We start from the raw sequence: 14,288 nt of genomic DNA on the forward strand, positions 1-14,288 counted from the left end.
TAAGAAATAAAATGAACACTTACATACCTGCCACTAGTTTAAGAAATAGTTTATTTCCCTTTACCTTTGAAGCTGACTGTGTCTCTTTCCCAAAGGTAAACTGTTTTGAATTTGGGGTTTAATATCACTTGTTTTTTTAAAAAATGTATTTTTTACCAGGTATATATGAATCTCTGACCAATACATTTAATTATGCTTGTTTTTGAGCTTTAAAAAGTTCATCTATGGTGATTTTCATTTCTGTGTAGTATTCCATTGTATGAATCTGTCACATTTCCTGTTGATGAACTATTGGATTTCTTCAGTTTCTATGCAATCACCAACAATGCAAAATGAGCAATCTTGACTATGACTCCTAGTGCATGTATGCAAGAATTTCTCTAGGGCAGGGCTGTCCAAAAGAACTTGCTGTGATGGTGAAAACGTTCTGTATATACATATGCTGTCCAATATGGCATATGTATATTGGACATATGTAGCCACGTGTTGTTATTAAGCACTTGACTATGACTACTACTATAATTGAAAAAGCAAATTTTTAATTATATTGAATTTTTATTAATTTAAATTTAAATAGCTACAAAATAGTTTGTGGCTACCATATTAGACAGATTATCTTTAGAATATATACCCAAGAATAAAGTTGCTGTTTTTAGAGCATGAGCAACCGCCAACTCTATAAAATACTTTACTATAAAATACAATTAAATCACAAATATTTTCCAAAGCATAACATCAATTTATACTCCCCCAAGCAGTATGGAAGAATTATTGATAGTACTTTTTAATGTCTGTCTTTAAACATTTTTCTTTTCTAGATATAAAGTGGCATCTTATTACAATTTTATTTTGCATTTCCTTCATTAGTTTACTTGCCATGCTTCCTTTCTTTGTGAAATGACACTTCCCTTTCTAAAATGCCTGTTTTGTCCATTTTTCTGTTGGGTTATTTGTCTTTTTCTTATTTATATTTAAGAGTTCTTTATATATTTTAACAATTATTTTCTTTAATTAGAATTGTTGCAAATGTCTTCAATGAATCCTCAAAAACATACATCAGATCTGTCCCTTCACTCCTTCCCATTATATTTAGAATACAATTTAAACTCCTTACTATGGTGCAGCTGAATTTTATGCAAGGGATACATTTTTGAAACCTTTGCACAAAATTAAAAATATATATAGTTCAAGACTATTTAGCAAGACTATTTCGTTATAAATGTAAATTTATTGAAGGGAAGATGCAATTTTACCAGCTATCATGGCTCCGCCATGTGGCAATAAAATAAACAGTTTCTCATTCACTGAACCACCACCAGCTTTGAAAGTATGCAATTCCTGACAAATGTTAAACATTGTGAAGGCTTCACACTGCTTCAAATTTTGTGCAAAGAGTAAGGTGTTATTAATAGTTTATAATGAACTATTTCAAATGCGTGTGATTCAAATACTCACAAAATGTGACCATACTTTCTTACTGTTCCTGTGTCACTCTCAAGCCCATTCATGTCTCTTTGCCTTGGCATTTGTTGTTTCCTCTGCTTTCAATGCTCTGTGAATTGCTAGCACCTAGAATGGTGAGGAAGGGACAGAAGTGTCATATCCAGAGGTAGGAATAATATTGCCACTATAACAAGGGAACATTGGACAAAGTTTCAAAAAAAAAACCCAGACATAATTTACAACTAATGTTGAATATGTCAAACACTTGAAATCTAAATCTGAAGGAGGGAAGACAAAGGTTGGATTAAGCCTACGTGGAGTTTAGGAATGGTAGGAAAGGTAGAAGTTCCAAAGCTGCCAGTTCCTTTGCGCTTAGATGGGTACATCTCAAGGGAAATTACACGAAGGAATATGGGTTCCTTGGAGCCCTGGAAGTTCCAGAATCCAGTATCTGAAAGCCTTTGTGGAGTCAGCCTCTACTGGCTTTGCTCATAACAGAGAGGCAGGAATTTGAGGGTTAAGGATAGGGAAGAGGGTAGGAGAAGGATAGTCCTCCTTAACTCTACCTAAGTCACCCTAAATCAGGGAATGAAAAAATCAAATATCTCCATGCAACAAATATAATGAGTGAAGCAAGCTAGATGTAAAGAAAAGTACATGCTCCTCCCCCGCCCCGACTTATTTTTTGTTTTTTCACTTTTAATGGAGAAATGACATGGGGAAACAACAATATTTTCAAGAGAAGCCAGCAAGCCAGATTTGTACACAAAACTTCCCAATTCTAAATATTGGTTCAAAAAAAATTTTAAATACCATGCAGGCCAACAATATCTAAGAGTCAAATCTGGTCCAGCAGGACACAGGAGGCTTTCAGATCAAAGCAAATCTCAGAGTTAATTGGGGCAACAATTACATGTGAATAAGTTTCATAGAATTGCAGAATATTCATATTAGATTCTAAACCAGACTTTCATCCAACATAAAAATCTGGTCTTCCCACCAAAATAAAAGCAGTTGACCAACACATGGCAAAGACTGGTGGACAGCAAAGGAAGGGAGCCAGGTTGGAGAATTTGCCTTGCGACTGGTGCTGTTTGCTTGAATTGGGCAGAGCCCCATGGATTCAAGGCTGAAGGCAAGTCTCCAATGGCAGGTAGCGCCACCTCACAGTATTTATAAAGAATTTCTTTTCTAATATTGTGGATTTCATACTAGAGTCTTGTTTCTGGATGTTTTATTCTATGAATTATCACTGGGTCCAACAACATCTCTTTTGGATGGAGTTAGAGGGGTAAGTCCTAAGAATTCTATTCTTGGGGAAATGTCTTCCTGGGTGGGTCATTTAGGGCGGACCCACTGGAAAACCAGTTTTTTTCTGTACCTCTTCTCCATGTTCACACCGGGGCTGAGTGCATAGGTGTGAGTGCCAGGTGGAAAGCTGGTAATAAGGGTGCCACCCTGACAATGAGGGCAGAGCAGGAGATCTGGCAATGTGGTGATGATAAGAATCTCTGGTCATGGGGTGGGGAAATGCAATCATTGGTGTGCAAAGGAAGGCAGTAGCTGTAAAACTGGTCTCCTCCACCTTCCCAAGTGGTTTCATCTCTTTTCTTTTATGGACTCTTATTCTAGCAATTGTACCCTTTCTGGCATATATTTAATCTCTCCTCTGTCTCTGTACTGTTTCCTGCATTTCATCCTCCAGGTACATGTAAGTCTTCCTTTTCTCCCAAAAAGGGCTCCCTGATATTTTCTTCCCTCTCAACTTACTACAATGTGGCTTCTGCCCACCCCACTCTTTCACTGAAGCTGCCCTCTCTAACCCCTGACCCAGTTGCCAAATTTTTCTGAAGTTTTCAGTCCCATTCACCATCTTCTCCTTGCCTTTCTTGGATTCTAGGGCATAATACTCCAGGTGTTCTATCTCTCTGACTGCTCTTTCTTTTTCTGCTGGCTCCTCTGTCTTCATCCATTCCTTGAATGTTATTGTTTCTAGAGTTAATGGAACCCCCATATGGCAACCCTGTAACAAGTAGTAAAGGTGCACCACACTCTGAGCACAACTCTGGGCCAGGGTGCAGGGCCTGGCAAGCAGAGATTAGACTGATGTCAGGCCCCATTCCCTGCACTCAACCTGGTACCTTTGTGCAGTGAACACCCTGTACAACTGCATACTGCCACCCAGAGTACTATTCTCCATTTTTCTCATCTCCTTTTTGCTTTATTCTCCCTCTGTAACTTTGTTGACTTTTAAGATTCCAAAAATTGCATGTCTGTTTAATCTCTAGACATTGCTTCATCTGCTTCCTAAACTTCTTTTCCTAGGTGTCCTGTGGTTCCCCCCAAATTTGCTGTATTCCGTCTCTTGGTTAATGACACCACCAGACTGTCATTCAATTGAAAACTTTCAGCTTATCTGTACCCATTCCCTTTCCACAGTTTAAAGATTTTGTCATCTCCCAAGTGTATGACCAGAATAGCCTTCTGAGTAGTTTCCCTATCTCTAGAATCTCTCCCCTTCAAATCACCCTTTGCTCTGCCTTTGGGTTTTTGTCTTTACACAAAACTGAGCATATTGCCCCTTTATTTGAAAACCTATTTTGGCTTCTAATTAGTCATAGGATAAAATCCAGATGCTCAGGCATGGCCTGTAAAACCCCTTCATACCCTGAGCCAACCTACCTTTCCAGTCCTACTCCTTGCCCTGGTCTCAGCACCTTCCTGCTATTAACCACATAAGACCATAATGCAGTTTTTTTAACATGATTTTGCGATGTGCTTTAATGCCTCCATGCCTTTGCTGGGGGTCTTGCATGCCTCTCTTGTGTTTTTTGCCTTGTAAAATCCCATCTACTTCTTAAGAGAAGCTCACCACCTATCGTCCCTTTTTTCAGGCACCTCTGGCCTCACTGCTTCTACAGCACCATTGGTATGCTAGAATAGTGTCGAAAGGTTATCTTATATTGTTCCCACTACATTGTTATCTTAAGGGCAAGATTAAGCTTTGTTAGTCTCCATATCATCACCTTGCCCCGTGTCTGGTATACAGTAGAAAATGCACAAAATTTTGTTAAATTTTCAGCCTGTTCCTTTTCTTCAGACATCAGAAGAATGGGACAGTTGATGGGCCCTGTAGAGATAGTTGCTATGTCCTATCTTCAAACTTTAGCCAGGGTTGTCTAGGGACATAGAGATGGTGATTTCTCAAAAATTACTGATGGGTATCTGAGTGTGGATTTTTCTAGATATTAGAGTTCCTATTAATCATTCCTAACCAGTGATGATTTTCAATTTAGGACCTAGATTCCAAGTTCCACAGAAGCGCTGAGTTAGGGTTTTCAATGGTAAGGCAGATATATTTGTATATGTTTTATCACCTGTGGCTCCCATCCGAACATCTTACCAAGTGTTCCGATTTCAGAGCACCATAAGCAATATAAAAACACACTCACACACACACACACACACACACACACACACACACACACACACACACACACACACAAATAAGTATATATATGTAAAAGGGCTTTACTGAAAAAATCTCAAAACCTTGGAAAACCGCTGAGCCATCTTGAAGGCACTGGGGAGCGGAGCTCATTGCAGAGAACCTGGCAAACAGCATGGATGCCTAAGACTGACCTGTGTCATTCCCCTTAGTTAAACTCCACAGTAAATGCTGGGCCGGGTAGGAGACACTCAACGACTCCAAGAAGTCCAGAATGGGTAATTTTCTTGAAATGAGCAGATGAGTATTTGTAGAACCTTGGTAATTGCTTCTGAGTGAGTGGGAAAGAACTTGGTTCCAGTTTTCCCTAAAATACCAGAACTTGGTTCTGACTACAATCTAAGTAACAAGTTGCCACTGAAAATGTAATGACTGGTCAGCAAAGGATGCCTCTAAGAGACTTTGGGAACATTTTTGTGACAATCAACCCATCCTAAGCCCTGTGGTTAATTATGTGGCTCCTCGGCACTGCCCTACAGCCTCGAGCCCCTTTTTGGCTTCTGAAAATGTGCTTAATGCAGTCAATTCTCCAATGCTAGAGTATTCGGGCTCGAGGCCCAGCATCGAACCCCTCCGGCTCCCCCGATCGGAGCCTGATCCCAGGAAGGCGCCCGGGAGGCGAGGAAGTGGGATGCCAGCTGGTCAAGGGCGCGGGCGCCACCTGGGCGGACTCAGTGCGGCGCGGAGCAGGGACCGGAGCCGCAGCCGCAGTCGCCTCGGGACCAGCCCCCGGCGGGGGCGCGGGGGGACCGAGCGCGTCAGCAAGCCCGCCCCCATCGGCCCTCCCCCGGGCGGGCCCAGCCCCACGGCGCTGACTCAGCAACGCGAGGGGGACTTTTGTCCCTCCGCAGACCCCGTTTCTCTCGGACTCGGCCCTCCGCCGCGGCCGAGCCGGTTTCCCCTTTCCGGCGCTCCGGGTGCGAGAAGCAGGCTGAGTCGCCTAGGCGGCGAGCGGCGGTGCAACGCGGGCGCTCGCCTGAGGACACGAAAACTACTGTTCCCTCGCCGGGCAGCGTGGGCGCCATGAACAACGCCGGTGAGGCGCTGCCTTTCCCCGCCGAGGTCCTCCCCGGGGGCTCCGGCTGGGCCCGGAGGCCCGGGGGCAGGGAAGAGCCTGGGATGGAGCTTTCTGGGCGGGCTGGAGCGGCCTGGAGCGAAGCCGCAGCCTGGGGGAGGACACTGGTAAAGGGCTTCTCTGCTGCAGTGGTCACTTCAGGAGGCTCTTGGGAACTTAGAGCCAGGGTGTGGGGGTCCCGGATCAGCCCGCTGCAGTGTTATGATCCCATCTCGTCTTCCAACAGGACTGAATTCGGAGAAGGTAGCTGCTCTGATTCAGAAACTGAATTCCGACCCCCAGTTCGTACTTGCTCAGAATGTAGGGACCACCCACGACCTGCTGGACATCTGTTTGAAGAGGGCCACGGTACAGAGTGTTCAGCATGTGTTCCAGCACGTTGTGCCTCAGGAAGGAAAGCCTGTCACCAACCAGAAGAGCTCAGGTAAGGTCTTCAAACTTCTTGCACTCTTAACCTTCCTGATAGCGCACTGTTTTGTTGTCTAACTTGAGAACGGTCTTCTGGGAGCAGAGGTTTGTATTGAAGGGACTGTGGTAAATTCCTAGACAACCGGCACAGGTAAAGACAGTTCCAAGAACATTACCTTTTGATATGTTTTGGTGCTCTGTGGCATGTTAGTTAGTGTACTTAATTTGAGCACTAAAGTGATTAGTCCTGCCCATCTGTTTGGAAGTAATTCACTATCTTCTGCCCTGGAGTTATGTGATTACAGCCCCATGCCTTGGAGACAGATGCTCTTGGTACACAACAGACCACGCAAAGATGTTCATGTCCAAAGTTGTCCTGAAGGCCATAAACAAATATGTGAAATGGAAAAGATACAATGTAATTACATCAAGATATCATTAAATGTTATTTTTCAATATGATTTTTGACGGCAACTTGAGCAAATGTGCTGAAGGGCTCAGTTCCCACCAACAGACCAGTTTGTAATGTAGAAAATATTCCATTCTCATGCTTTACTGGCCAAGAGCTCTTGTTTTGCTATCTGCTGGCTAGCACCACTGTCAGAAAAACAGCAAACAGTGAAAGACTGGTTATTCAGGAATCTAAATAAGGAGGACATTCTCGCAACAAAATTGTACTAAAAGTATTTTTTAGTCTGTTCATTTCAAAACTGCTCCCTGTCTGTTTATATTGACAGAAAGCAGATCAGTGCTTGCTTAGAGCCAGTTAGAACTCATAGTGTACATTTAACATGATTATCTTTTATTGTATGTAAATTATACTTCAGTAAAGTTAATTTTTAAGTTTTAAGGAGAAAAGCCCATGATTTTGCAACAGTTAATGTTTTGCCATCGTTGAAAGTTCTTGGGTGATGGGGACTGTCAGGCTACAAATGATCTAGTTAGTAATGTCACAGTGTCCTATGTAGTTCAGATTGCAGGGAAGAGCCTTGAAAAAATTACTAGAAATACTCATCTGGAACAGATTAGGTCTTATTTATTCTGCAGTGTCACTTCTATTTACAATAGATACAAATAGCACATGAACTATATAGGTTATTTTCTTGCAGTTTTCACATTAACAGTTCATCCAGATAACCTCTACTGGGAAATAATAATAATACAGAGTGTATGAGAGAGGTGACATACAGGAAAATCCACAGTAAAGATGAGCTGTACTAAGTGATCAGTGACTCTCAGAAAACAATAGTTACTTACTTTTAATTGTTTTTTTCTTGTTACAAAATTTCAGTTCAATGTAGAGAATTTGCAAAATACCAAGATAAAATATTTTTTCTGTCAGATTTTTATTGTGTGTGTGTGTATTTAATATGGGTGGATACCTTACCTATTGTTAGGTAACCTACCTACCTTTTCACTTATCAATATATTGTGAACCCATTTTCTTATCAATAAAAATGTTATACTCAAATAAAAGTCAAGGTTTTTTCCTCTGAATTTTCCTTCAGAAAAGAAGAGTTATCCTATATGTGAAGCCTTACAAAGAATCTCATAACAAGCCCTCTCAGTTCATTTATTTTGAAGGAAAGTACAGTTTTGCAGACATTACTCTGAAGTGACCTCAGTCCTCAAAAGTGCTAGTTTATAGGGATCATTTTATTGAATCAGTTTTTTTTATTTTAAGCAGAAAATTTTGAATGCAGTATATTCCTAGGATATGACTTCACATGGAAATACTGGATATGACTGTAAATAGGCCTTCTAAAGATCATTTAAGACAGTACAAGAAAGGGTGACATCTTAGAGTTTGTGTTTATCCACTTAAAGGACAAAGAATGCGTTGGATAGTTGGTGCATACAATTTTCAGGGACAGCACACATGGATTCAAAACATTGCTGTGACTCAAACATACTAGATGGAACAAAGAGGATGTGTTCTGATTGAAAGAGTTAGCTCAACAACTTTTTTTTTTGTCATTGGGATAGGGGGATTGACTTATGAAAGGGTCACCTTGGATTGAAATACTTACTTTATATTCCAGATTAAAGAATAGGGACTTTTTAAAGCTTTTGCTCTGAGGTGCCAAATCGCCCTCAGATAGTCTCTACCTGTTTGGAGATATACTAATGCTATTTTCCAAAGTTCTTGCCAACACTGGATATTTTATCTATTAAAAAATAATGTTTTCAAAAAAAAATAATAATAATGTTTTCTCACTTAACAGGTGTCTTATGATGAACTTCAGGAAATTTTTCTTTGCCATTTGTATCTTCTTTGCCCATTAAATTATGTGGTCGTGTTTCTCTAGCAATATTTATTTTTCCAATATGATTTTCTTAGGTGATTTGTAATGCATTCTTTATATGATGTGTGAAGAGATTTTTTTTTTATATGTTAGGATATTACATCCTTGCATATATATTGCAGATAGTAATTACTGCCTTTCTTCTTTTGTTTGTTGTTATTAAAATCTTCCTGCCCTTTCTGATTTGAATCATCCAAGATCTTGTCATGGGTTCAATGTTGGGAAATACAGTTGGAACAATGTAATCTATGTGAACACTCATCATCACTTCTTGGTTTGCTTTCTTGTTTCAGGGCGATGCTGGATCTTCTCTTGTCTGAATGTTATGAGACTTCCATTCATGAGAAAATTAAATATTGAAGAATTCGAGTTTAGTCAGTCTTACCTCTTTTTCTGGGATAAGGTATGATACTGATCTTGTGAGATAATTTTTGTTTCAATATCACATTTGGTAGGGACTATTCTCTTCATTTCTTGTTTTTCCAGTTGTAGTCTGCCTTCCATTATAGATGAGACACCTTTATTCTGCTTTCCAAAGCATCAAAAGTTGGCTCTTCTCAAAGGTAGAGGACTTCTTTTGGTGGGTAGATGGCTACTTTTTGCAATGAAATAAGTCTACTGACTCACCCTCCTATTTCTTTAACTTACTTCTTAAAAAATTATTTTGTTTTTAATGATTGCTCCCTTTAACATATTTATTTAGGTAACTTGGTCTTTCTCAGACCTAGCAGCCTTTCTCTGGGTAGTACTTGTCTGAGAACAATAAATAATTTTATTCTATCTTTTTATCTTTAAAATGTACATTATGTAAGTGTCCATTCGATGTTTATTGATTGAAGACTCTAAATATCAGATTTTGTTTCAAAATAAAGCAATGCCTTGTTTGGATAGATAAACTATTGGAATATATACACATAGATTTAAGAAGAAACTTTAAATATTCTTATGAATCCAGATACTGTTATTTAATTACCAACTTTAGTTTAAAAATACATAGAATATGTTACATCTACAGTAGTTACAAGACTCCTGTTGATAATGCCGTTAAAAATATTAGCCCTCTTTTCCTGTAACCTGATGTAACTTCTCTTACTCTAGGTTGAACGCTGTTATTTCTTCTTAAATGCTTATGTGGACACAGCCCAGAAAAAGGAGCCTGAGGATGGGAGGCTGGTGCAGTATTTGCTTACAAATCCTGCAAATGATGGTGGACAATGGGATATGCTTGTCAATATTATTGGTAAAAGCCTTTCTTTGTTGGAACTGAAACTCAGCATAATCAAGCAAGATTCTTTAGTTAGGCATAGGCCATTTCTTTGGTGGTTATGTATAGAGTAGAACTGGTCTCCCAGAAAGGTGTACAGTTAGCTGTAAGAACCTTTATCTCATTCTCACTATCAAGTACCTTTCTTAAATGAGAGGTAAGGGGATAGGTACTATGAAGGTAGGCTGGAGAAGAAAAGGCTGTATTAAGTAGAACCAACTTTCTATGAAAAAGTTTATTTCTTGTCCATTGATGTGATCAAGAAACACATTTAAACTGCAACTGTTTGAATATGTCTCATTCAAAAACAACATGTTGCTTTTGGGAAAATCTCATCATGCTGAGCACTTTACAAAGTATAACAGATAAAAATAATAGAATTAATTCTAAGATAGATGGATAAATGTGAAGATTAAATGACCTGTTTACTAATACAGAGCCATAAGATTGCTAAGTTTTCTGAATGAGCCTAACAAAATATGTCCTATTTTTAAAAAGAATAGCTTTTTTTTCCCCAGGCTTCTTCCCCAGGCTTCTAACTTCCCAGGCTTCTAACTTTTACTTTACTGAACAGGAGGATTTGTTTTCTTTTAGAAAAATATGGTGTTATCCCTAAGAAGTGCTTCCCTGAATCTTATACAACAGAGGCCACCAGAAGGATGAATGATATTCTGAATCACAAGGTATAGCATATGGAGCAGAATGGGATTAAATTTAGTGTACTTACCTTAAAACTCCTAACCGGTTTTCCAGGGGGATTTCTGAGCTTTTAATGTACACAGTTCATGTACAAAATAGCTACTCAGTGTCTATCAAAGTTTTTTTTTTTTTTTAAATCTTGCACTTTTATTTTTATTGATTTTAATGTTTCCTTGTGGGTACTGAGGAAGGTAAGTCCCATGCTAAATATGGGCCACAAGCTCACTGGGTGCTGTGCCTCGCCCTTGGCTCTAGTAGAGATGGGCTGGAATCTTTATATTCTAGTGAAACCCCATAAAAACTATTTTAAGGCTTCTTTAAAGAGAGTATGCAGAGTTCTGAGGCTTCCCCAAACCACATCAGTGTAGTTTATCCACTCACTAAAATTTGATGTAGTCACTGAACTGCTTTATATTGCTCCAGTTATCTCAGTGAATCATGCTCTTCTGTCTTCTCTACATAACCCATTTTCCAAAGGAAGATTATAAATTCTATAGGGATGCTGCTCTGCCAGCCAGGCATCTTTTTTGAGAACTAGAGTTGCCAGACTCTGCCGTCTTGAGGCTAAATTGGGTTTGTTATCCTTGGGAGAAAGATTACATTCTAAAATAAACTATAGATGTGTTACCCCAATATTAGAAGTAGGTTATTTTCCACCCAGGAAACTGGGGATTCTTATCCACAGGCTAAAAAGATCCTTAATAATGTAGCATTAGATTCCATTTCAGATGGGAGCAAGCCTTCATTAGCACTGTGGTTAAATTTAAAACTCATCTTTCTGTTAGCTGTCTCTCAAAATTGAGAACAACAGAAATGAAAACTACATTTGAGGGGCATGGTCATGGTCATAATGATTTGGCAAAGAGAGAAAAGTGGAATAGTAAAATTCTAAATAAAAATCTATTAGAGTGACTTAGTGGCATAATCACTTTCAATCTACTTCATTTTGTAAGGGTGGTAGGCATTATGGAATGAGGGGTCTTCCCCATACCCGGGTACATATTTTCACAGAGGGTACCATCAGTTGCAGAGCAGGAATAGTTCCATCTAGTATTGTGGGGAATAATCCATGTCTTTTTCTCCTAGTGGAAAGTGTTTCTATCTATGTGTACAAATGGACTGGTTGGAGAAAAAGCACCTGCTTTTATCACCTTTGCCCTGGGTCTTGGCTGAGTCATATTTCAGAATAGAACTAGCATTGCTCTACTAGACCCATTTACTGTTGAATTTGGGTAACTATTGGAGTGCTGAATAATTTTCTGTCATAGATGAGAGAATTCTGTATACGTCTACGGAACCTGGTGCACAGTGGAGCAACCAGAGGAGAAATCTCAGCTGCACAGGAGACCATGATGGAAGAGGTAATAACAATTATTTGGATTTGTCATGACCCTTTCAAGGAACTCTCAGAATATCCCCATCTGGTAAACTGATTAAGAAGCATAGTCATTGCAATAAATGTTGAATTGAACTGCAAATTAATTTTTACAGCTGAAAAAACTGATGTATAAACTTTGCATTTTAGTATGAGACTGGTACTTAATGTCTTCTAATTCCCAATTTAGATATAAGTGATACTTTTATCCATTTTGTAAATATTGAATACCTGCTAGGAGTGTGGTGCTAGAGATACAAAGATGAGAAAGACATTGTCTCAACTTTCAAGGAGTTCAATCTCTTGGGAAAAGATACATATGAATAATTATAAAAAGTCCTATGCCAGAGATGTATCAAAAAGGGTTTGGTGGTCATAGAGGAGGGAGTGCCTAATTTAGTGAGCTGAAAGTTTCATGGGCAGGATAATTGAACCAGCTCTTGAGAGAGCAGTAGTAATGTACTGGCTGAATACTTGGAAAGGCTATTCCAGACAAAGGGAATTGCATGTACAGTGAGTGGCATGAACAAAGGTAGAATCTTCGGAAAATAGTATAGCTGAAACAACATTTTTTTATGTGTGATTGGTAGCAAATTAAGCTAGAAAGGCAGCACTGTGAGGGACCTTCCCTAGGTGCCAGGACTGTTGGCTTTATTCTGTAGGAGTGAAGATGGGAAGCTACTGATACTTATATCAGTTAAAATAATGTATGTAGAAATATTTTGGAAAACTTAAAATGCTCTGAACAGATTTAAGGTGGTAATATTTATTACCAAGGCAGTTAAGAATCTTTATTACTTAATACTGTCCATAATCCAGATGAATATGTATAAAACTGTGATGTTGCTTTGAGAAAAGAACAGTGGATCCATTACTAGGAATCACTCAACCAACAGTCTCCTTTCAGGACTATCTGTGTGGAATTAAGATGGCCTAATTTTTTTCACTGCAGTAGGCAACACTAATGCTTCACTCATGTTTTCCTTTGGATTTTAGAAGGCAGTAGAGTGTAGCTGAGAGTATGATCTCTGGAGTCAGACTGTCTGAGTTCTGATCTTCTCATTACTTAACAGCCATGTGACCAGGGGCAGGTTCCTTAAGCTCTCAAGTGTCAGTTTGTTCAAGTGTAACGTGTAGCCCACCACTTGACACAGTAGTTGTTTCTTAAATACTCATTGGATGAGTGCAGAGATTTCATTTTGCCAAATGCAGTTAAATTATCTCATTTACCTCTTTCTTTACTTCTTAAGTGTTCTATTTAAGACAGGTGTCTGATGATAGAAAAAATAGAGTTGGAGTTAGAATGTGGAAAATTTTGTATACATCTTATCTTTACTCCCCTGCTCCTACCTCAGAAAAATAGTAAAATGCCACCTTACCAATTCCTGAGTATGGATGTTTTATAGGATTATTTACTTTATGAATTCTTCCTAAACTGTTGACTGCTGAATTTTGTGTGGTGGGTCCTTAAATTTTTACAGTCCCCCAAATGACTCCTGTTTATTGAATCTGACTCTTCGGTAATGAAGAATCTAGCTGCGGCTTTAAAGCTACAAATTAGTACCTATGATTTGCCTAGCCTTGTAGGCACATCAAAGTGATGACTTACATCAACAGCTGTGAAGCTCATGGCTTTGAATGACATGTATTCATGCTGAAGACATTCCTTCTGAGAGAGGAGAAATGCAGGTTGCTTGCTGCAGTAATGGGCAAGGCAATTCCATTTTGGAAATGTGTCGTCACCTCTGTTGCATTGTTTTCTCAGTGCATCTGCTCTTTTATTGGCTTCAGACCCCTTAGGATTATGAATGTATTCTCTACCAAAACTCTGTTAAAACATAAAATGAAGACCAGAAACAGTATTTATCAGTGCTGTGAAAAGAGACTGGAGCCATTATGATTTGCTTAGGAAATTCTATGGCAGCAGTTTTCAGCTCTTAACAATATATAGGTCTAGGCTTGCTGCAGACCTCCAAGATTAGTTTCCCTGAGAGTGGACTCTAGTAATCCGTATGTTTACTTTTAATTTTAAAGACTTCTTTGAATAGAAAAACTTACTTAAGCATCAAAAATATAAAAAGTTAGACAATGAAAAATCTTCCCACTCTGTTTTCCATCTTTCTAGTTCCCACATAGCCACCAACTAACTTTCTGTTATTAGCTGTTATTCTCGTATTAGCTATTAGTTGTTCTTCCGGAGATTTTTTTGA

The 14,288-nt window shown here is 39.1% G+C and overlaps 1 protein-coding gene across 1 annotated transcript in view; it reads left to right on the forward strand.

Moving 5' to 3' along the window:
* The first annotated feature begins 5,747 nt into the window (after positions 1-5,747).
* BLMH (bleomycin hydrolase) overlaps positions 5,748-14,288 on the forward strand; it is a 40,546-nt gene continuing 32,005 nt past the window's right edge. Inside the window, exons 1-6 of the mRNA XM_036906255.2 lie at positions 5,748-5,987; positions 6,253-6,450; positions 9,034-9,143; positions 9,839-9,980; positions 10,599-10,687; positions 11,972-12,064. Of these exons, the coding sequence (XP_036762150.2) occupies positions 5,975-5,987; positions 6,253-6,450; positions 9,034-9,143; positions 9,839-9,980; positions 10,599-10,687; positions 11,972-12,064 (645 nt within the window). The 5' untranslated portion in view covers positions 5,748-5,974. The remainder of the gene's footprint in view (positions 5,988-6,252; positions 6,451-9,033; positions 9,144-9,838; positions 9,981-10,598; positions 10,688-11,971; positions 12,065-14,288) is intronic.

This window comes from Manis pentadactyla, chromosome 4, assembly GCF_030020395.1.
Source record: "Manis pentadactyla isolate mManPen7 chromosome 4, mManPen7.hap1, whole genome shotgun sequence".
NCBI lineage: Eukaryota > Metazoa > Chordata > Mammalia > Pholidota > Manidae > Manis > Manis pentadactyla.